Genomic DNA, 24,395 nt, shown 5'->3' with positions numbered 1-24,395 from the left:
AAAAACTATGTTTTTAGGTAAAATTAGGATAAGGAAGAACCTTTAACCTTAAAAGTCCTTGAAAATCCTCCACAGTTCTTTTCAAAATAACTGTAAGGTGCTGTCCTTTACCAAGAGCTTCTTTAATTAAACTTGCTTTTTTTCAGGTACCAGCATTCAAGATATTAAGAGGACTCTGGAAATTGTGCTGCATTTATCTTTAAATTGTTTCAAAATGTGTTTTCCAGTTTCATTCTATGATGTTTATTAGACAGTGTGATTGCTGTGTTTCTGCTTTTTTTCCCCATTTCGTTCCAGTCGTGGGCTAAATATTATTTGGATCTACTTTACCCATTATCATGTCATTTCTCTGGAGATTAGCCTATGTTGTAACTTTTCAGAACACATTTAAAGACTATCTGGCATGTGTAACAAGATACTGGTTTTATCTCAGTATGACATGTATTATCTTAGACCATTTAATTAGTGTTTAGTAGGTGAGCAGTTGACTACCAGTTGGTTTTCAAAAAGAAATGCAGTAATAGGGAGTGGATGAAAAAGTGAAAGTATAAAGTAGTCCATCATGTTATAGGTAAGAGATTATTCAGATCAAGATTTCCGCAGAAAAAAATCTTCCTTATGGATTGATACTAAAATTTGATCTTACCTTCTGGAAAGGGCTTATGCAGTTTTTTGACAGGCCCTCTTGTTTTTACCTTTCTCCTTTTTTTCCTCCTCACTTTATAGAACTAAATATGTCTGGCTGTCTGATTTGGTTGCCAGACTAAAATTAGCCCATAGTGATCTGGCAACTATAATATTTAAAGTCTTCTGACTTGATTTGTTTTGACATGTACATCTAGTGGGGAGGGAAATATTTTGGTAAGTAGTCACACCCTAAATTTATGACCTGTTTGGATTGAGTGACCATGTGTCCCAGTTTGCCTGGGGATAGTCTCACTTTACATCTGTTACTTATGTGTAATTATTGATAACTCCCCTTTTACTCTCAAAAGTGTTCTGTTGTGGTGATGAATTCTTGTGGTCATTTTGTATTTTGATAAATGGTATTGATTTACTTCAGATACCAATCTCTAGAGTTAGCAATGATATAACTGCATAGGGACAGGTTTCTGGTTTTCTTTCTCTTTCCTGAAGCTTCTCTGAGATTCTCCTTGACATCACTGTTTTTACCTTTATTGATTTAAATCTATGCTATCTTTTCCCATGACTATTTCTGTAGCATATTTGGTGCCATTCTTAGACTTTGAGCTCAAATTGTGATATTGAATAAATGGCTTTGGCACTGTGGTTGCAAAGCAGAATTAGTGGGGCCCTTTGTAGCCTGATAGAAATTAGATTTCTGGTCAGTTGCACTTGTTTGCGGGGGATAAAGGAGTGAAATGAGAATAAAAGGGAAGGAAGAGAGAGATTAGGGAGACTGGGCAGTAAGCAACCATTTATTCTAAAAATAATTTTGTTTAAATGTGTAAGTTTATTATAGGGCATGGTGAGTTGGTGGCATTTTGTGCTAGCTTGACTTATTGCTTATAAAATTAACCTCAGGAATTAGGGATTTAACATAAATAAAATACATTAAATCCTAAGAAAATCTTTCCTGATTCCAATTTTGTATATTCTAATAGCTATGTATTTATTACTTTATATGAATTGTATTTTACTTCAAATATAATGCTTATATTATTTGCTATTTTAAAAAATGATGTTTTTAATCAAATTATCACAATTGGCTATGAGGAATTTCAGACCTATAAAGTGAAATATAACTCATTTAAACTGACTAGTAATTCTGTAACTTTTATTTTACAGGTCATGTAATGTTTGCAGAAATAAAAATGGAGAATGGAAAGTCAAAAGGCTGTGGAACAGTCAGATTTGACTCCCCAGAATCAGCTGAAAAAGCCTGCAGAATAATGAATGGCATAAAAATCAGTGGCAGAGAAATTGATGTCCGCTTGGATCGTAATGCGTAATTTCAAGCCATGGTTGGAACATTCCTACATCTGTTTTGCTGAATCTCCTAGTAAAAGTCATTTTTTTTTAAGTAATATTGTATGCTTACAAAAGCTGTAAAAATGAACTTTTAAAACTCCCACCAGCTTTTAACAGTATAATGTTAAAAATATACTGTAAATTTTTGTTAATCTCAAGTTTGGGTTTTTAAAGACAGCAAGTCTGGTCATTCAGTTTAAATGAATGGTTATACCGTTTTTAATGAAATAAGCCATTTTCTTGTTGTTTTCAGTACTACATAGTTGGATTTGTTTGTTCTAGTTTCTCCAGTTTTTGTCAACTTATTGTATGGTAAAACAGATTCCCCCCCGCCCCAAAACTTCTGTTTTATAATATGTAATTGTTTATGAAAAGAAAGGGCTCAGAAAAGTTAGGATATGATTTTGGTTGGTTTTAAATTACTGTAAGTTTTAGATTCTAAGGTTCAGGATTTTAAAAATTTGATTTAAATGAAGAAATCGATTTTTCTCTCTGCCCCTCTCTGCCATTCATATTTTCTGCATAACACTATTAATAATATCAACCTCCACAGCCCCTTATTTTATTATTTCCAATAATTCCAAGTTCATATAGAACTGATAATGTAGCAAGCCCCAAGTATGATAATAGGCAGACTGTTCCCAACTTTCTGTCTAGTTTCCAGCCATTGAAGTGAACTGCTAAAAAAAGAAAAATAATTGAAATGTTGAGAGAGATGGTTATGTAAGTTAGTCCTCTGCTGTTTACTTCTATAGGAGCTGATCCATTTATAAATGCAGTTTTAATAAACCATGGAATACCAAGGCACAACATATCAAACACATTGGATCCCACGATGTTAGACATAGCCATATCTCCTTTCCCTACAAAAGAAAAGCATATTGTTAAAATGTGCTTACCAATACTGTATTTTATTAATCTTCATAAGAAAAGAAACACTGGATACTTTTTTGTTGTTGATTCATTTTGGAAAATTGTTAGAGCAAAAGTCTTACTGAATTTGTATTTTTAAATTTTTCTTGGGTTAGTATTTAAAGTCTTAACATTTATTTAATTATATTTATTAAACCATTTTTCAATAAGGTATATAGTTTACTTGTTGCTTTTCATTGTAATTTAACATGGTTAATTGCTATTTAATGCACATTTCAAATGAATATTATTTGGGGGATTAGATTGTATGAAATTAACCTGCTATTAAATAGTAAACTTTTCCTCTTGAGTCACTTTTTTTTTCCCCTTCAAAGTATGTTACTGAGGAAGTAAACTCTTTTTTTTTTTTTGAGACTGAGTCTTGCTCTGTTGCCCAGGTTGGAGTGCCGTGGCGTGATCTCGGCTCACTGCAACCTCCGCCTCCTAGATTCAAACAATTCTCCTGCCTCAGCCTCCTGAGTAGCTGGGTTTACAGGCTCATGCCACCATGCCCGGCTAATTTTTTTATTTTTAATAGAGACGGGGTTTCACCATGTTGGTCAGGCTGGTCTCAAACTCCTGACCTTGTGATCCACCCGCCTCGGCCTCCCAAAGTGTTGGGATTACAGGCATGAGCCACCACACGCGGCTGGAAGTAAACATTTTTAAAGCTACTTTTACTCATTCTAGCCATGTAGAATGACCATTGCAGCTTGAGGGACCCAGTTCTTACCTTTTCTTGCGACCAACACGCTTGTAATTGTGTCTGGTATGCTTGTTCCTGCTGCTAATAAAGTAAGGCCCATTACTGTGTCTGGAATTTCTAGTGTTTCCCCTGTAATAAACAGATATTTCAGGTTACAAATCTTAAAGATTCACTAACCATCCTTTGCAGTTATTTTGAGTATTTCCTTCCTGAACAAAAAATAAATAGGCACTTTTAGAATTCAGAGCCAATATGTGCTTGCTTAGTTTTTTAGCTAGCAACATATTTGAATCAGGCTGATAATTTGGGTAACCCAGGTAGCACAGATTTTTAATGACATATCTAAAGATGTGTAACAGCCCAAATTCTGCCAATGAGAAATTTTCCTGTTTGATACTCTTACAGAAGATGTTTATGTCCACCATTATCTCATCAGGGCTGTGCTGAATATTTGCTAATGAGACTGATCATTCCTCTTTTTCTTTCTTAAAAATTTTTATTAAATTAGAGTTAAGCAAATTAATTATAGCTATCTTTAAGCTATAAATGTGTTAACATGTATATATACCATTTATTATGTTCTACTTTATTGATATACCTTAATTTAGTGGGCTTTGGCAGGGTGGGGAGGGGGAACATTCATTAATCTCTCAGGAAAACAAAACCTGTTTGTTTTCTACTTGAGTCTAACATATGGTCCCAACTTATTAATACTTCTGTTAAATTTGATGTCAGGTCAACATTTATCAGAAATGTATTTATTCTCAGAAACAGAACCAGAGAGAAGTTAAAAAAAAGTTAAAACATATGTAACTGTTCTTTTAATGTTGTAATTGAAAACTTCGTTTAGCATCTTTTTTGCTTTTTCTTAAAGTGCCAATTAAAATAACTTAATTAGAAAGTAGCTTATTTATTGCATGCTTACATATTGATACTGGAATTGGAATTGGTTAATTTCCATTACTGGCTTTGCTAGAATTCATACGTGCATAAATAACACTAATATTTATAATCTTGGGGGCTGTTCTGTGATCTATTACATGATTTTTGCTCTCTTTTTATTTTCTTAATATCAAATGTGTTCTGGCTGAGTGAATTTGGATAGATATAATATGCAAGCTAATTGGACTTTTTCATTTTTCTCATTAAAAAAGGAAGAAATAGTCTGCTTTTTGCTAGCATACTATTCTAAGACTTATACTAATTTGGGAAAAGTCATGGGTCAACAAATTTGTGTCTGTGAGGGTCCAGATATTAATTATTTAGGCATTGCAGGCTGTATGATTTCTGTTGCAGTTATTCAGCTTTGCAAATGTAGTGTGAAAGCAATCATGGATAATATGTAAAACCTTACTGATAAAAACAAGCTGGGGCCGGGCGCGGTGGCTCAAGCCTGTAATCCCAGCACTTTGGGAGGCCGAGACGGGCGGATCACGAGGTCAGGGGATCGAGACCATCCTGGCTAACACGGTGAAACCCCGTCTCTACTAAAAAATACAAAAAACTAGCCGGTCGAGGTGGCGGGCGCCTGTAGTCCCAGCTACTTGGGAGGCTGAGGCAGGAGAATGGCGTAAGCCCGGGAGGCGGAGCTTGCAGTGAGCTGAGATCGGCCACTGCACTCCAGCCCAGGCGACAGAGCGAGACTCCGTCTCAAAAAAAAAAACAAGCTGGGTTATTTTGGCACACAGGCAGTAGTTTGTTCACCTCTACTGTAAGTTAATTTGGGTTAACCTTTGTAGGAGAAATTACAGATTATTTTTGTCTTTGTTTATAGTTTTTTTGTTTAGAGACTATAGTGGATTATGGCCAAGCAGCAGTAGTTAGTTAAGTCTTAATCATGAAGGTAGTAGAAACCTAGAATAAAACTTTTATACCCTTTTCACTCATTTCATAGTATGTTTGTAGTGCCATGTTGAAAAGCCAAATAAAATATAATCCAGTTAAGCAGTGAGCACCCATTGTTTTCCCAAAAATAGAGCTCCTTGCTTTTTTTTTTTTTTTTTCCATTATGGAATGGAATTCAATATAAAGAGTATTGTGGACCCCATGGAATGTGATTAAATTATTAGCGTAATAAAAAGACATCCTATGAATTTGATTTCATTTATAAGATCTCTTGAATTGTACCCCAGGCTGAATAACAATGGAAAATACAGTTTATATATACTATGCAACTCACAAACCCAAATGATCTTGTTGCAGTAATACTTAATCATTTTGTAAATGGTACTAATCTTCAGTCTTGCTGAAAAGAAATTTGCTGTGTAGCTAGACTATTTTGAGTGAACATATGCAATTCCTTAATATATGAATATTTTCAAGTTGTGCTATTGTACTTAAAATACATACCAGTTATTGTGACCATCCAAACCAGGATATATGTAAATGCAGATATCCATATTGCAGACATGGAAAAGGTTATTACAAAGTAGTTTTTCCAAAACTTTGTTCTACAATCTGGTGTGGTTAGAAAAAGTAATGTAATAATAGGAAGGGATAATACCCAAAAAATTCTTTTTAAGTCTGCTTCAGGCATGTTGAAAACACTTGGTGGATCTGTTGTGGAAAAATTAAACACTTTTGAGTTTTCTCAAATGGCTAATTAAGTTATGCCTATTTAGAAAGCTATATTGAAATAAATTAGCTGTATCAGTTTTTAAAAGGCTGTTTAAAACATTTGAGTACCTCATTACTGATATTGCTGGTGAAAGAAACTAATTGAACTTTAGGACAGACAATGTAAGATGTGATACTCAGCATTTCTTTATTTGGGACCTTAAAGCTATCAAAATGTCTTGGACCATTTGCTAAATATATTGTAGATAGTGTTTATGAAGTGTCAGTTGGACATCTCATGTGGATTGTCTTCAGTAACTTTTTGCTTAAGGGATTAACCTGGCTTCTAACTTGGCGACTCCAGTTGTCTCCACTTCACAATATTGATGATGCCTCTGCCTGCCCTATGTACCAGATAATGTACACTTAGAGAATATAAAATAATTATAGCATAATTTTTTAAATTAAGTTGCATATCCTAATTCTTATTGGAAGTTGTTTTTTTTTTTTTGCCCTATTTCATTACTGTTATATTTATTAAATTCAGACTTTACCACAGTTCATAGAAAGAACCTTAAAATAGGAGGTAGTATATCATCTAAAATATAACTTATGAAAACTGAGTATATTGCTTTATTCAGTTTAATTTAGTAGAAGGATAATGATAATATATTGGATAAAAATTAGAATTTACTTTAAAATTGTTCAAAATTATTATGGCATTTACAAAATAATGTAATAATTGGATCAAATCATGTCAAAACTAATGCTAGTACAACAACTCATAAAAAGTTGGTCAAATTTCAACCAATGTGCCATTAAGTACTATTGGATATAATTTTAACATAATCAAAGAATCTGGATTGGCTTTTTTTGCGTTTCTTATTGTAAGCTTAATTTAGAGATGTGTACCTCTTACACCTGAAAGAGGAGAAGCTAAAATTTTTGTAAAAAGGGGGAAAAGTCATGTTCTTAAATTTTAAGTAGTACATTAGAATAAGTACCCTCCTAAAGGCGTAATTAAAATTAGAATCTGATTTGGACAACCACTTTATAAAAAGGTAACCCATGAACTTATAATTCTGACCATAGCTGGATTTGACTTCCTACTGAACATAGTTACCTAAATGTTTTGCTACTGCTTTAAACAATGGCAAACCTCAACTGTTTTTCTTCTTTCTTCCAAACCAGCCCCTTTTCCTGAGTTCCCAGTTTTAATATGTGGTATTCCCATTTTCTCAGTCAAGATTAAAACATAGGAGTTGTCTTTGTTCCTTTTTCTGGCCCCATATAGTCTGGGTGATGCTTCCTTCATGTAGTCTCACATCTGTTCTCATTTATTCCCACCACTTTCACTTGGTCTAGGCACCTAGTAAACACATCAGCTGTTGTAACAGCCTCTTACAGACCTCCTTGTCTCTTACTTCATATTTTAGTTTGGTGAACATTGTTTAGGGTAACATTACTAAGATAACAGTTCTAACAATTTCTCTCCTCAGAAACCTTCCAAGATTCTTAAAATAGCATTTAAGATTCTTCTTATCCTATTCCTTTCTACCTTTCCTCTCCTTCCTTACTGTGCACATAGTGCTCTATGTGTTTTATCTCTGCATCATTTGTGAAATAAAGACCTCAGTAGCTGTTACTTATTGGTCATAACATCATGTCGTAGTTAAAATCTTTCCTGTCAAGCAAGACCCAAAGACCCAATTTAAATGCTCCCTTCTCTGTGAAAATCTGTCTGTCCTCACCACATTTTGACACTGTCCCTTTTGTGAACCACAGTCACACTTCATTTCTTTCTCTTTTTATGGTACTTACTTAACGTTCATAGTTTAGCTATTTTGTATTTCCTATGATACTGGAAATTCCTTAAAAGTAGGGACTTAGTCTTTATCATTTCTGAGTCTTCACAGTCTTTTTTACATAAAAAGCACACAATACTTGCTGAATTGAAATGAAATTTTAAAGTTTTTCTTTTGTGAATAGACTTAATAATGGGCAAGATTTAGTGATTACCTTCAGAAACCTGACTAAGACCATGTAAACTTATAGAGAGCTGAGAGTAGCCAGAATCTTCATAAAATATTCCACTATCAGTTCTTGATTGCCGACGAATGAATGGTTGACCTTCATCTTCCCATCCCATTAGTGGCTGTTGTTCACTTCTTTCCATAGCTTTGGCAAGACAGGTGCAGCAAGGACTGCATTTCTTTATAATATATTGGTTAATTTTAATGTCAAAACACAGCACCAAAACATATAATCCATATATCAAAAGCAGTAAAGTTCCTTCATACCTATAAATTAAGAGAAATTTGTGTTTTTAAATTAAAAGTGAAAGTCATTTTATGGTTGATAGCTTTTGGGCAGTATTGATTGAATGATTTTCTAACAAAAGTAGCCATAGAACAATCAAACATTTCTAGATATTTTTTGTTTTGTAGATTTTTTCCAAACAGTTACAGCATTATTATAAGTTTATTGATAAAAGCCGGACACTTCTCTCTCTCTTTTTTTTTTTTTTAAAAAGATCAACAAACTCATTTTTACTTGTAGATTCCTGCCAAATAGTAGGTATAAAAATGCAATGAAAATGATAATTGGAGATTTTCAAAATAAATGTAAAATTAATATATAGTGGTGAACATTTTCTACCTCAGCTCATTGGCATAATACATTCCCCAAAATACATAATAATTATAAAATAATATAGTAACTGTTAAGTTATTTCAACTGTTCAAGTTTTCTAATATAGGAACTTTGTGTAAAATATTATTCAGAATATGGGAGGCTTTGGCTGGGATTTTTCAGTTTGTCGTCATTTTAATGATTTGAATGTAGCTGAATTTGGCTTATGGTCACAAGAAAACAAGATGTTCTAAAATATAAAATTATACCCTGGGAACCAAGAACTGTTTCCCTGTACTCTGGCAGTTAGCTAATGCCATCACATTTGAACCTTGCATTTACCTTTTATAGCCAGTGAATCTGTCTGCTACATCTTCTGATTTCTCTAATTGAGGAAGCATTATTTTGGATACTTTCACAGCCACTGTCCCTTACAGACAACTGCTGAATTCTAGAAGGATTTCTACTCTACCAACACAGTATCTTAGGGAGACAGACTAGAAGACAGGATGATTAGTTTAGAAATTATGCTTCTGGCTAGGTTTGAAGTTTCTTGATAGCAGATATTATGCTGTACTGCAAAGTTGTGGTTCTCCAGATGGACACCATTACTTTTTTTTTTTTTTTTGCCTATTTTTCTGGTGTCCTCTGGAAGTTATGCAATGTGTAACCTGTGTAGCTGTGTTTTGCATTTCATTATCCCTTATATCTAGCATAGTGATAAGAACCTAGTGGGTGCCTGCTACTTACTAGTTGAAAAAGTTTGTATCTGTCCACTCAGCCACCACCTTTTTCATTTTCTTGGACCAGCTAGGCAGAGAGATTACAGGGAAAGCAAACAGTTTTTAATATTAAAAGCTAAGCCTTGTTGGTTCTTAGAGGAAGGCTGTAGTTTCTCTGAGCATCAGAAGTTTGGAGGAATTTAAAAAGACTTCTTTTACTTCCTCTACCATCCTTCTCCAGTCTTTTGTGACCATGACCACTTCTAACCAAGGCAAGGTGAACAGTAACCCAGCAGAAGGAAAAGTCAAGTGTTGTGGCTTTAATGGACAACAGAAGTTGGGAAACTTACTGAATAGGCAGCCAGTGGGGAGGAGGAAAAGTGATGGTCTCCAGTGACTAGTGAGAGAAAAAAGGAGACTGTGAAGTGACTAAAAAGAAATTGCAAACTAGTGAGAAGAATACAATCAGCAATTGTGATAAGGTTAACTCAGAGACCTGTTGGAATATGGTATAGAAGTGGCAGATTATATGAAATAATATTTCTGAAAAAAATATTACTGAACCGTCAGAAATTCATAAAATCTCTAATTTTTACATAAGAATTATTTTCAAGCTTACCAGTAAACTTGGTTGTCATATATTATACCAAGAACCGCTGCTACACTAATTGCGTACGCTGCACAGTCTCTGAATAGGGGCCAACATGATAGTGTTGAGACCTGTAATATGGTAAGTTATTTCCATTACATTGTAACTTCTTCAAGTACAATCCTTAGTGTAATACTAAAATTGTTTATATCTTTGTAGTTAAATGTTGTTATCTTTTGCATATTGCTTAGAGAAAAAAATGTAAAATTGTGTTCTAACACATGGACTTTCATAAATCTGACCAAGAGCTATTTGTGGATTAACATTAAATTGAATACATGTTGTTTTTCTACTGATTAATAAATTGATTGCACATATTATTAGTGCCCTGTTGTCCATCCCAGATAACGAACAGTTATCTTTAGAATTTTTTAAGACAATAAATTTTGTTGAATGGTTTTGTTACATACCATGTTAGATAGCAAGCCACAGGCAGCACAGATGCCAAGGAGATTATAAATTGCAGATCCAAGAATGGTGCTAATGCCGATATCTCCCTTTGTGATAAATACACCTATGTGCAAGATAGTAGCAGCTAAGTTAGTGTTAACTTGAAGAAAATAAAAATCACACTGAGTAAGCAAAAAGTATAAGGAGTATAAGGAGCAATATTTACCTAGGAAGGCAGTAACTAATTCAGGAGCTGAACTACCCGCTGCCATGAAAGTTGCGCCTGCAACATCCTGAGACAGTCCAAGGGCTGAACATAAATGAAATGATTGTTATGCCTAATAAAGTGAAAGAGTATGTCTTTACAACTAAACACAATAGATACTGAAAGCTACAACTTCAATAAAACCACTAATATTTACTTAAACTAGAAAAATAAAATACACAGATTAAAGAGTCCAGTGTTTTGCTTCTTTATGACTTCATTACTTAATCCTTCTATAGAAAGGGTGAGGGAAGGCCAGGAGACTAAAGGGAGTATCCTGAGTGCCAAATACAGGGTTATTTGGAACCCAGAAAAGCGTTTATAGCCGGAGGGCTTGTAGGCGAGTAGCAACAGCATGACTTTGAAAATTAAGATAATTTGGAAATCCTAACCCAACTTCAAAGAAGAAAAAAAAGATAGTAGTTTTTTAGATGTATAATGCAGCTGAACGGAGCTTGTTCACACATCTGTTAAGTCATTTCAACCGTCCATTCAAATTTTCTGGTATAGGAACTTTGTGTAAAATATTATTCAGAACATGGGAGGCTTTGGCTGGGATTTTTCAGTTTGCCATGCAGATAATTTTTGATGATTTGAATGTAGCTGAATTTGGCTTATAGTCACAAGAAAACACGGATATTTAAAAAATTTACAGTTTCAACCTTGTCTAATTACAAATGAGGGAAATTACTTAACTAGATTTAATATTGTATAGTCTATTGATTTAAAACATGGATCTATTAAAATTTTCCTCTAGAATAGGAATATAAAAAAATACTGTAATACTACAAATAGTTTGTGTCTATCCACCAGGCTTACAAGCATGCAAGTTCATAAACTTTACTGACTGACAAGATGAGAGTCTTAAGAAATTTTTTGTCCTTTCAATTTTAGGGCCAAGGGACCTACCATGGGAAGGAACAGAGAAAGCCTTAGGCTGAGATAGGTTTGCATAAGAAATAATCTCCAACCAGGCTTTACTGATAAACAAAAAACTAGCCAATAGAGGTAGCATGCCATACGTTAAATTATCTACCCTAGGTCACAAAGTATCAAAGTCAGAACTAGGATTTGGGTTTTCAAGACTTGATGGCAACTCTTTGTTGATGTTTATTGTCGTTTACTATACCTATTGGTTTTTGACGCTTCAGTCTTCCCAGATACTCAAACTCTGGTGTGCTTGGTTGAGTCCTTGTCACAGGTGGTTGGTATTTCCTTCTTATTCTTGTCTCTGGGACCACCTGTTGCCTGCACTCAGGTCGACCTTGTTCTCTAGTCTGCTGGGACTGCATTTGAGCTTATTGATTCCTTTTTTGTTTCTTGGTGTGGCAGATTGTATATTACAGCAATAGTTATGGTATTTTTCTGCTCCACATAGATTTCCAGAACCCTTTAATCCCCTACATAAAAGGTGATACAACTTCCTTAGTGTAATCACAGAACATTTCCCTTAAGCTACAACATGGTAAGTCCTGCTACTTTGTTGAAACCCCCATACCGGAGAAACCTCATGAAAAGCCCATGTAGAAATAGAGATGTCTAAGGAATTGCTGCTGTTTCAGTCCCCAGAGTTTGAAACTTCACAGCCTAGGCACCAGACATGTGAGAGAGTGAGCTCTCAGATGATTCTAGCTCCATCCTCTGACCATAGCTGCACAGAAGACCCTGAGTGAGAACTACCTAGAGTAGCTCAGTAAACACCCAAAACCGTGAAAAGTAGTTGTTTTTAGCCACTAGTTTTGGGGTGATAGTTAAGTCAGCTGGTGGTTCATTTATTTGTTGCATTTATTGAGTACCTACTATACGCCAGATGCCTTTTTAATGTGCTAGTAATATGGCAGTGAGCAAAACAGACAAACATTCCTGCTCTCACAGAGCTTTACTTTTAATAAGGGAAAGCGGATAAGATAAGGAAAATAGGTATGATGTTAGAGATAAGTTGCAAAGAGTAAAGGCAGGGAGGGGAGAGAGAGAAAAATGTCCAAGAGGAAGGATTGAAATTTTAGATTGGATAACCAGAAAGGACTTAATTGAGAAGGTAACTAAAGACTTTGAAATGAGGAACTAGTCACTTGTCTCCCTGGGCTAAAAGTGTTCTATGCAGAATAAATGACTGCAAAGGTTCTGAGGTAGAGGCTAGCCTGTGTGGTGTAGAAACAGAAGACATGCACGTCTAGAATGAGCAGTGTCAAGGGAAAGCAGTAGGTGATGAGATTAAAGGTAATAGGCAGATCATGTAAGGTCTTGTGGATCCTAGTAAGGACTTCGGCTTTCATTTTGAAAGATGTGGGAAGTACTTAGAAATCTGTCATCCATATACTGTCTGCTGATGATACCAGCTCCAGTCATTAATTTTATCCCTTGGGGTAATTTGGTCTGAGAGATCCAACCAGCCCTAATCTGAGCTATTTTGACACCTGAAAACCCATTGTGAAAAGTTCTCTTGGGGTGGTTAGAATTATTTAGGCCAGGCCCTCTATTCTGTTTGCCTTTGGTCATGTTGCTTGCTGAACATCTACCTGCAGTGACTAGTGAAGGGTGAGAAATAAATGATTTGTGTAGTTTACATTGTATCCTAGTGCTTTTTGTGTTGTATAAAGGAATACCTGAGACTGGGTAGTTTATAAAGAAAAAAGGGTTTATTTGGCTCATGATTCTTCTGACTGGAAAAGTTCAAGATTGGGCATCTGGTGAGGAGGGCCTCAGGCTGCTTCCACTCATGGCGGAAGATAAAGGGGGAACTGGTGTGTGCAGAGATCACATGGTGAGAGAGGAAGTAAGAGAGAGAGGTGGGTGGTGCCAGGCTCTTTTAAACAACCAGCTCTCTAAAGGAACTAAAGAGGGAGAACTCACCCCCTAGGAAAGGATTAACCCCCATGATCTAAACACCTCCCATTATTCCCCATCTCCAACATTTGGGATCAGATTTCAACATGAGGTTTGGAGTGGACAAATACCCAAACCATAGCATATTTCCTAGTATTTCTTTTCCTGATCAGAGTGATTACATACATATACATGCATATATATAATCACTCTAACCAGTATGTGTATATATGTATAGACACACATATATACTATATTCTTATTACAATTCTGATGTGTACAACTGACCATAATATTTAAAACATAAAACAAAAAAAAAGGAGATGGCTCTGTAATTAACTCTTTTTCATTTTAGAAATGAAGTAAATAATCATGGTGTACAATGCACTCCCATATACATAATTTAATATCAACTATCATGAGATATGAGTGGTGGTATTCCATTTTACAGATAAACAGGCCCAGGAGGTAAAATAATGTCACATGGATTGCAAGGATCTTAAATGTTGGGAGTTAGGGCATAAACCCTGAGCTTGTTGATTCTAAGCCCGATGCTGTTTTTATTTTACCACCGAAATCCGATATAAGAATGCACTTAGGCCAATTATAACATGGTGGGTGATTGAATCTTTTTTGTTTACACGTTGTGGCACTGGCACCATAATCACCCTCATTCTATTTTTTCCTGGTGGAAAAAATAGTTATTTGGAAGTTTTCTAGCACATTCTAGAGAATTTATAGATTTAGTGCTGCTGGATGTTACCATGAATTGTCTTTCCAAATCAAATCAGGGCTAGATAATATGTGGAAGAAATTGAAAGAGAACAGAATGCCTTATCGTAAAATAACTGCCCCAACAGTGCAGCTGAATACTGAACAATCTTTGTTTAGCTTTAGCTGAAGAATGCTTCATTAGAAAACTCAGTCTCAAGGTAGGACAATAGGTAGTTCTTTAGAAAAGTTTCAGTCTCAAAAGGCAGTAAGAATAAAGCTTGTTCCTATTCACTGCACTCAAATTATGAAAGGAAAGATTTCGTATAGATGGATGGATAAAACTTAAAGATATTTTAACAAATTATATCTTAATGTTCTAAGAATATTTTATAAAATGTTTTATACCTCTGAACTTTAGAATAGATTGGCTTTGTCTTCCTTGACCTTTTGGGTAAAATTTCTTTCTGCTATAGTTTATTATTAAAGATAAATTTTTCTAGTTTTTTCCTCCCACAGCTATTATTCTTTTTTTCCTCTATTACTCTAAAGGAATAATCACATATCCTGGAAGATATAGTAGAAATGTTCAACTTGGGTTTTCTTTATAGTTTTAGGTACCAACACGTTGTTTATATAAAGCACAACTTCATAGTAATGAGCTGATTATGAAAATTCATCAGACTTTTTCTTAAATGTGTTCTTTTCTGTGATGCCGTGTTAGAAAGTTTATAATGGTTTTTGAAAATCTCCTTCTGGAAATATGATATAGTAGGAAGAATATTAAACTAAAACTAAGACCTGGATTCAGCCCTGCCAGTAACTTGATATGAGACTTAACTTATTTAGACAAGCCTCATTTTGCCATCTGTGAAATGGAGGATCAGACTACACAATCTAAGGTATTATCTATTTTTTTCAATCTTTACTCAAAGTTGTAGAATGTGAATTCTATGTTTTAAGACTCTATACCACTTTTTTATTTTTAATTAAAGTTCTTTGATAAAACTACCCCCTACCCCCAAGTCTACATTATCAAAATTTAGACAATGAAGGGGAAAAATAGAGGAATACTTTTATCATTGTATTTTAACCACTGCTATCATTTTAATGTATCTAGTCCTTTTCACAGTGTACATTTTAATATAGTTACAGCCATAGGCTATATGCAATTTGGTGTCCTCCGGCATCATTTTAAAAAGTCTGCAAACTTTTGTGCTTTGTGAATGGATTAGAGTTTTAGAAACAATCAAAAGTCTATCAGATCCAACTCTAGCGACTATGGTAAGTAGTCATGCTGAGTCATACAATTTAGGGTCCAAAACGAAGTGCAACAGCAAACTGATGTCATTTTTTTATGATTTGCAAAACTGGTTCTGAAATTAATTTCAAAGGTATTCCTAGAAATATTTTGAATGGAACAAATGCCTAGAGGGGAGAAATAGTTACTAAGAGTCAGGAATACATGACTGCATGTATATGCTCTGGGACGTTTTTAACAAGAAATAAGATAACTTGATTACCTTAATTTACCAACTCATAAATTGAGCAATGAAAGAATGAATTCTGAAACCTGTAATGCTTTTAAAGGCCTGATTCCACCGAAAAAGACTCTCCCTATCCCCAATCTAACAGCTATAATATTACAGTGGATTTCCACCTGCCCTTAGCCTATCATATGAAACATACTTCTTTTATACAAGACACTTTACCTCCAAACCTAACAATTACTTCATTGTTTGTTTCATAACTTTCCCAAGGCCACACAGGTAATAAATGCAGAGGTGGGAAGGGAACCTAGATCTTTTTGACACCAAGAAGCTGCCCTTTCAGCTATCCATGTGGGCAAAGTAAAGAGATAATACATAACTTTATTACTATTTCTTGTTCCTGCAATAGCATCTTGGTAAAATACTGAGTACTTAGCACTTATTTAGATCTATATGCCTGGTATAGATTTAGATGCAATCCAAAGGGACCACAATTTAGATCAGAGAAAAAAGACCAACAAAGAGGATGAAATGCTCTTAGGAGAATGAGTGTATAACAGGGAGGAAGCACTATTCTTAGGTTCTTTGTTCTTTAGTAAAGCTTTTGCTTCTGTAAATTTCATGAGGATTAAAAATCAAACAATCCCCTGAAACTGTAGGCTATCCAAATGCCATACTCACAGAATTATTTGAATCCCAATTTTTTCAATTTAGAAACAATTCTACCTGGAATTAAAACTTGCATTTCTTTCTTATTGCCTATTTCTGAAACATAAAGTAGAACATAAGCAAATATTAGTCCAAAGCAGAGTAAGTGAAAATTTTTTAAAATAAAAAGTAAATATTTAAGTATATTTTCCCCAAACCTTATTATGATCATTTTCATGTAAGACGTGTTGTAATTCAAAGGTATCAGTGTGGTAGAGAGGTTATATCTAATTGAATGGTATATTAGTGTAAAATTTTTTTTAAAGTTTCATAGCTGGCTCACTGTGGAATTTAGACTCTATCAAGTGACCAATCTTAAGGAGTTCTCAGAGTTTTCTATGTATATAATTTGGAAAAATATGAAGAAAGCTGCTCAGAACAGTGGTTCAACACCTCTGAGATCCCCATTACATACCAAAAGGATATTTTGTTTTCATTTTATATCAGCTTTTGTGTTTCTAAAATTAAACTGCTTAAAGAGATTAGACATACTGGTCCTATTTGGTCTTTAAGTAAATATAGTTTATATTATATTTTTAATTTGTATTATATATTGGTTTGTATTTAAATTCTTTAAATTTAAATTTTGTTTAAAAGTGACTTTTTAAACAATAAAAGATGAAGTAAAATGGTATAGATGCTAATGTAAATGAAATAAAAGGAACTTTAAACAGAATATTTTTAAATTTTAATTTTTATATATTTATTTATTTTGAGATGGAATCTCGCTCTGTCGTCCAGGCTGGAGTGCAGTGGCACGAACTCAGCTCACTGCAAACTCTGCCTCCCGGGTTTAAGCGATTCTCCTGCCTCAGCCTCCCGAGGAGCTGGGATTACAGGCCAGGTGCCTGCCACCACACCCGGATAATATTTGTATTTTTGTAGAAACGGGGTTTTACCATGTTGGCCAGCCTGGTCTCAAACTCCTGGGCTCAAGTGATCCACCCACCTTTGCCTCCCAAAGCACTGGGATTACAGGCGTGAGCCACTGCTCCCGGCCTAAACAGAATATTCCAGAGATATTTAAGGTATAGTTTAAAGTTGTCACATGGCTTATTAGATAAAATAACTGTTTTAATAAGCTTACTTCCTACCTTGTCAAGTAGACCTTACTTTTATTTACCTTAAATTTGGTGTTCAAGTTCTAGCAGCTGCACCATAGATTTGGTTATTTGCTCCAAAAATACTTAAATGGGCTTTGGTATTCCCCATCTCCACTTTCATCTTTCCTGAGTAAAGGATTCTAACCTCTGTAGTCTGTTCTTATGTAATAATGAACATTCACTGAATGTTTTCTCTGTGCTACGTACTTGTGTGAGTAGTTCACTTGTGTTTCTTCATGCACTTGTCACACAGCGCTGTGAACTGAAAGTTGTAATCATCCTGTTTCACAGCTGAGATAACAGAGGCAGAGGGAAGTTAGGAACTTTGCCCAAGGTCACAGTGCTAGCAAATGGCAGAGCTGGGATTTGCACCTAGGCTGTCTGGCTCCAGGATGGACACTTTCAATTGTCTCTCTACAGGAGTGTGGCACTAGAGCATATGATGGCTGTGTCCTTGCTCTCCAGCTGTCCAGGGATTCTCAGCATTTGTCATAGACCATTCAGCAACTATATCAATATAGAGATAGAAAAAAGTGGAAAAAGCCCCAAGTAAACAATACCAGATATGACTACAAAGTGACATAACTAAGTTCGCAAACTAAGCAAGGGAATCTTAGGCACAGGTTTCTAAGTCAGGCTTACATGAATGATCAGAGACGACAAAGGCTGCCTCCTTTTCCTTAGTCATTTGGATTCCTCTCTCACTGTGTCTCTGTCTCTCTTCCCCTGTCTCATACACAACCCTCAGGGTATCCATCCTGGTAACATTCTAGAGTAGCACAATTGGTTGGGGATGAGGAAGCTCTCCTTAGGTTTATTCCTCACTCCATTGCCTCTAGCTCCCTTCGCTCTAACTTGGGCTTGGATAATGCTCCTTTTCTGAACACATCTTTAACTCTTTTCCTGGAATCTCCCTTCTGTTTCCCAGCACAGAAGCCAAGGCTTTTCTCCAAATGTGAAATGCCCTGGACAACTAGAGGGTGATACCTTTGTTTCCCCTCTATAACACCGATTAATTTCATTTCGGCCCTCTGTGTTCAGAGAATTATTAGCTTCTTTTCCTATAGAACCTAAATGGAAAGAAAAAGAAGATAGGATTGGAGGAAGGGGACATAGCAACAGCATTTTCTTTTATTGGCTCCATACAGTTAAGATGGTGGTAAAGTGTCTGGGGTTGCCTAGTAGAGATACATGTTTTTCCAGCTTTTCCAGTGTTCGAGGGTAGAGGAGAGGGTGTGTGACTTTTATGATCATGAGCAGAGCAAGGTGAAGGAAGAAAAATCCTTGTTGAAAGCCTCTGGTGGAGGCAGCTGTAGGAGACCAAGACCAACATATGTAGGTCTGAAAGAGAAAGAGCACTGGTTTGACTGAGCGGGGGCCCTGCCAGAACACCAGCAAGAGGCTCTGCCCCCTACCACTTTCAGCTCATCCTTGCACGGAGATGACAATCCTGAGCCTCCTCTAGTCTTCACCTTGCTAAAGATCCTGCTGTTGGCCAAATGAGCCACTGTGGTGACTTGAGGAGTGAGTGGGACTGGGGTGGGACAGGGGACTGCCAATCCTTCCATTGTATTCTAAGTTAGAACTCAGTAAACATACCCCACAAGACATTATAGCCTCATCTATGATGATTAAGTTCCACAGTACCATATTATGATCTCATGATCTTGGACAAATGTTCAGGCCTGGTAACTTATTATGGATAAGTGTCTATAGCATTGATTTACAATCACATATAGGTTGCCAAAGGTCCAAAATGATTTTTGTTAATAATCCAATGTATTCTCTTTATTTTGTAATATATTTCTTCCATAGTAACTGTGGGTATTTGATATTGTTTGTCAAAATTTTCAGTGCTCTCGAGAGGAAAATTTCTTGTAAGATGGTTCAAATAGAACAGTTCTGAAACATCTATATTCTGGCAGCAAATCTCAAACAAGGATGTGTAAAGTTTTATCATGTAGCAGTTGAGATCATGCTTGAGTTTTGGCATTAGAGAGATCAGGACTTTCTCTGTGTGGCTATGTGGTCATGGGAAATTACTTACCCTCCCAGCCTTGGCTTCCTCATCGGTAAAACCCAAACATTAGTCCCTATTTTGTAAGGTTTTTGGGAAGACTAAGTGAAACCATATATATACACACACATATATAATGTTATATACATTATATAAACCATATATTATATTATTATAAGATATATATCTTTCATCTATAATTGTATCATAAGTAACTGATAAAAAATAACACTGTAGTACATTGTGGAATACTTAAGTAAACTGTTTTGAGGGTTATGTTAATAACTATTAGTTGACAAAATGGGTGAAACTATTATGACTCAGTGCTCATCAAGAAACTGGGGAAAGGCAAAGCACTTGCAGACTTTTGAAGCTTGTTTCTGCAGATGTAAACAAATTTCAGGAAAATTGTTTTTTATTGCTGATGTCATAATTTAGATAAGACCATGCTAGACCTTGAAAAGATAATTAATTTATAAGTATTTAAAAATGAATTGAGCTAGCACTATTTCTATCTCATTTTGTTGCCAGTATTTTCAGTGCTCAAGATGAGGGTCAATTTTTAAACAGCTGAAGATTTGGCTGTGGCATGGATATTCATCAATCGCACATCTGTAAGAACTACTGTATTTTGGGGCCTGAGAGACTCACTTGAGAAATGCATGTTTGCTGATGATGTTTCAAAGTTATTTCACAAGGAGCACATTGGAAGTCATTTAGACATATTAAGTCACTTAATGAACATTATTTTGAAGTCATAATCTAAATTTTAATGCAGTAGTGTTTTCTACAGGGTTAGAAAGGTGGTTTTTAATTTATTTTTTACTTCTCCCAAGATAAATTTTTATAAATAAATTTCTTGATAGATTTAATTTTTCAGTCATGTCACCATTCAGTTAAGTCATTGGAAATGGAAATAATTCCTTACAATTTAAATGTCTATGTTTTATATGATTAGCATTTTTAATTTTTTAATTTTTAGTTTTTTGCATTTTTCTAATTAAAAGTGCAGTATTGGCATAAGAATGAACAAAAAGGTTATTAGAATAGAGTTGGGAGCATAGCGACAGATCTACATCTGTATAAGAACTTGGTGTATGAAAATTGATCAACTTTTGGAAAAAATAACATTACATTCTATAGCAAGACAGATTCTTAGTGGAAGAAATAAATAAATGTAAAAAAAATCACGCATGTAGAATAGAATATGATGGTTTTTATGACATATGGATAAAAATGTCTTTCTAGTTATAAAACCAAAAGGAGAATCATAAAGGAAAAAATTTACAAATTTACTTAAAATATTTAAACTTCAAACTTCAATGTGATAAACACAAAATGCAAAAACAAACAACAAACCATGAAAAAGCATATGATACGAAGTAATACTAGAAAAAGGGTTAATATCCTTGTATATTTCTAAAGTCTTGAAAATCAATAAGAAAAAGACAGAATACTCCTGATAGAATATGGGCAAAAAAACACAAAAGCAAAACCACAAAATTCAATAAACATATAAAATATTGACCCTCATGAATAATAAGATAAATACAAATTTTATAAAATAATGTTTAAAGCAACTAAGGATAGTTCACATATTTTTCATGGTTTTCTGGAATGGGTGCTGCTATACATTAAGGAGGTGTAAGTAGGCATGCCTTTTGTGGGATGCCTTTTGCAAATATATATCATAAGACTTAAAATATCCACATCTCTACCTCTTCTTAATCAGGAAATGATCAGAGAAGTAAGCAAAGATTCTATACAATTACAGGGATGATATTAACACAAAAAACTTAAAAGAGGCCAAATGTCCAATGAGAGTAATAGTTTTAAATTTTATGATAAATTTCGACTGGGTGCCTACGACGTGTAAAAACCAGTGTCAGATGCTAAAATCATTTATAGAATCATGGACTATCATGATATCATTAAAAATAATGTTTTTGAAGAATGTTTAATAATATGGAAAAATGTGCATAATAAAATATGTGAGAAAAAGGAAAGATCCCAAACTGTATATAAAGCAAGATTCAAAAGATTTAAAGGAAATATACCAAATGGTAACTGTGTAGATCTCCGGGTGATGGAAATATGGGTGGTTTTATCTTTCTCTTCTATTTTTCTTGTATTTCATGAATCTAAATAAAACTGTTAATTTAATCTTTATTAAAGAAAATATCAATGTCTATGTAAGATGTAATGTCAAGATAAAAGTATAGGTTTGTATCTACTTAAGAAACATTGTAATAAATTAGGCTAATCTATTATATATATATTTTTTCATTAAACAGATAGATGTTGAGTGCCTCTGCTATCACCAGTTACTGTTTTAGATCCTGCAGATACTGGTATACTGCAGCGAACAAGGGAGAAAAGTCACTTTATGGCATTCAGCAGGGGTTGGGGGTGGGGTGATGGGAAAGGGGAGAGTTTACATTCATTCTCTTTCCCTTTATCAAGAAATGGCAGCGATGTGTGTGTGTCGCGGGGTGGGTGGAGGTTGAGGATGCTGCTGTTTCTGTGTAGTCTTGTGAATATGCAATAGGAAATCCAATCCTTAACTTTGACATTGCTTTTCGCTGTAATGTGAGCACGCTCAATCAAATAAATAACCAGCCATGAGACCAAGTCTAGAAACACACTGTTGCTCATATGGTATGAAACATAACTGCTATCCTGGTATTAGGGACCAGTGCACCATTGAAGGTTTATGCTCAGAATTCTGGGCAACATAGACTGTGGAAGGAACAGAGCTCAGAGGCTTGGACTGGCTGATCTTATTTTCAGAAACCAATAACAGAGCTCTTAATTTTTAATAACTGAATTTACAGTTATCTGATGCCTGAGGTCACTTAGGATGCAGGACTTATTTGTCTATTTGTTTATTGGTTCTTAAATATCAATTAATTTCCTTAATGGTAGGATGCTGGGAAAGGAAGATAGGGAGGGTGGTCCTTAATTGCATTTGTTTATCACTTACCTCTTTATAAACAACGTTATAGTGAGCTTAGAGTAAAAATTAAAAAACAGTTTTTTGAAGTATAAAATGGCAAATATTAGGAGTTTCATTGTATTAGGAGCACACACAAAGTACATACAAGTGAAATCTTGGAACAGTTCTTATAACAAACATCCAGGCAGTAGACAAACTAGAGATTTCTGGAAATAGGCAGGAAAATAATAACTGCTGGGTTCTACTTTAAAGAAACTCTGATTCACATTAACTACCAAGAGAAACCACACTCGGCCAGTTCCTTAAGACTCGGGACCCCACAACACAGAAGCTGATGCTCTGCAACCAGTTGAGAAGTACAGGACAGCTGCTGAGCTGTTTCAAAGACAGTCATATCTGTGTGGCACACTCTTCCAGAAGGTTACAGGGCAACTTTCCAGCCACTTACATTCACTGATGATTTCCAGGGAGGGTAGGAAGTACTCATCACAGACAATAGATATGGCCATGAACATGTAAACGATAATTAGGAAATAGATTACGATGCCTCCGTCTCTGCGCTCTTGTCTCGTGAAAAACCCTTCGGGAAACTCTGATGATGGAGAAATAACACATTGGGTGCTATTTCCTGTTAAGGAAAAGGAGGTGAAAGTTTGAAGAGTTTGGAGTCACACATTTCAAGCCCACAGAGAGCTTCCTTAAGAAATCTGTAAGTGTGGGGTAACCGGGTGGAATTTTAAGAACTCACTGAAAATGTGTAAAGCACTTCTGAATATAACACAGTTGTAGAGTTTAAAAAAATTTTTTGGGGGGACTGAAAAGAGATATCTTAATGAAATATGTTGATGACGGTGAAGAATTAAAAAGAGGAAATCATGAGAACACTCCTCCTTGTTTTTATTTCTGAATCTCTCCTCCCCAAGTAGAAACTGTATCTCTGATACATGAAGATTTCTATTATCTGTACAATTCCGTTTTCTCATTGCAGAGCCTAAATTGTTCACAGGCCTGCAAAAAATCATCCACTGCTGTAGAGAGAATTTCTAAGTTGAAAGATTTTTTTTTCACCAAAAAGTCTCCAAGAATAAAAATTGGAGACTTGGCCTACTATGATCTCTGTGAATTACTTTGGAGTATATTTAAGAACTTATTTGAAGGATCAAAAGTGTTTGATATCTTTTTAAATGCTAAAATTCGGAAGCATAAGTAAAAGTGAGCCCATTGAGAATTTTCCTGTTTTTGTCCCTTCATCTGCATGTGGTAGCAGCAGCAGCTGCTGCTGCAGCAGAGGTAACTGACCCCAGTGTCCACTTACCTGTGGCCCTTGGGAGACGCTGGGGCAGGGAGGCCCCTGGGACAGGCAGACGTGCAGTGGCCCACAGGATGCCGAGCAGCAGAGCCCTTCTTGCCCATGTATGGCCCCTTTTCGTCTGCATTTCTGCTGTGCTCTTACTGCAGTGTGCAGCTTCAGGAAGGGAGAAGAGGAGGATTAAGCTGGATCATGTGAGGAGTCTCCTTCCTGCCCAATACCCTGCCCAGGGCACATCTCAGCAAGGCCAGCATGGGAGAAAGGGTGAGTGCAGCCAGCCAAGCTTCCCTGATCAGGAGACCCAATCTCCAGGAAGGCCGGAGGAGACGGACGAGATCCGACAACCATTGTCTATAGCTATTTCCATGGCCTACAGTCTCTAAGGGCAGATCAAGGCAGCTTGTACTTTAAGAAAATGCGTGGTTTTATTTAACGTCTTCATACTGGCTCTG

The 24,395-nt window shown here is 35.5% G+C and overlaps 2 protein-coding genes across 5 annotated transcripts in view; one reads left to right on the top strand and one right to left on the bottom strand.

Moving 5' to 3' along the window:
* The window catches only part of MYEF2 (myelin expression factor 2), a 39,056-nt gene extending 34,432 nt beyond the window's left edge, over positions 1-4,624 (top strand). The window contains exons 17-18 of one of the 3 annotated variants that reach the window (XM_011928560.1): positions 1,810-1,985; positions 2,748-4,624. In XM_011928560.1, the coding sequence (XP_011783950.1) occupies positions 1,810-1,973 (164 nt within the window). In that variant the 3' untranslated portion in view covers positions 1,974-1,985; positions 2,748-4,624. Of the gene's footprint in view, positions 1-1,809 lie in introns of all 3 variants that reach the window. The other 2 variants (XM_011928559.1, XM_011928561.1) reach the window with 2 other exon arrangements.
* Positions 2,193-24,143, bottom strand: SLC24A5 (solute carrier family 24 (sodium/potassium/calcium exchanger), member 5). 2 transcript variants are annotated; one of them, XM_011928562.1, is made up of 9 exons: positions 23,950-24,143; positions 23,083-23,262; positions 10,785-10,868; positions 10,579-10,682; positions 10,139-10,239; positions 8,186-8,466; positions 5,960-6,166; positions 3,638-3,739; positions 2,193-2,855 (listed from the first exon to the last, which is right to left on the bottom strand). In XM_011928562.1, the coding sequence occupies exons 1-9, from the start codon at positions 24,068-24,070 to the stop codon at positions 2,533-2,535; spliced, it is 1,503 nt and encodes a 500-aa protein (XP_011783952.1). In that variant the 5' UTR covers positions 24,071-24,143; the 3' UTR covers positions 2,193-2,532. The 2 variants fall into 2 exon arrangements, with proteins under 2 accessions (XP_011783952.1, XP_011783953.1); XM_011928563.1 differs by lacking the exon at positions 23,083-23,262 and having other exon boundaries at positions 23,950-24,085.
* Between the last annotated feature and the right edge of the window lie 252 nt (positions 24,144-24,395).

Source organism: Colobus angolensis, unplaced genomic scaffold (assembly GCF_000951035.1).
Source record: "Colobus angolensis palliatus isolate OR3802 unplaced genomic scaffold, Cang.pa_1.0 Scaffold78, whole genome shotgun sequence".
Taxonomy (NCBI): domain Eukaryota; kingdom Metazoa; phylum Chordata; class Mammalia; order Primates; family Cercopithecidae; genus Colobus; species Colobus angolensis.
Note: the sequence above shows the minus strand (reverse complement) of the source record. Positions and strands in the feature narration are given on the sequence as shown.

Coding starts and splice junctions, on each gene's coding strand:
- SLC24A5 (XM_011928562.1), bottom strand. CDS start 24,070: ATGCAGACGAAAAGGGGCCATACATGGGCAAGAAGGGCTCTGCTGCTC. Junction 10,240..10,578: donor GTGGCTTGCTATCTAACATG/GTATGTAACAAA, acceptor ACCATATTACAG/GTCTCAACACTATCATGTTG. Junction 2,856..3,637: donor CGTGTTGGTCGCAAGAAAAG/GTAAGAACTGGG, acceptor TTTCTTTTGTAG/GGAAAGGAGATATGGCTATG.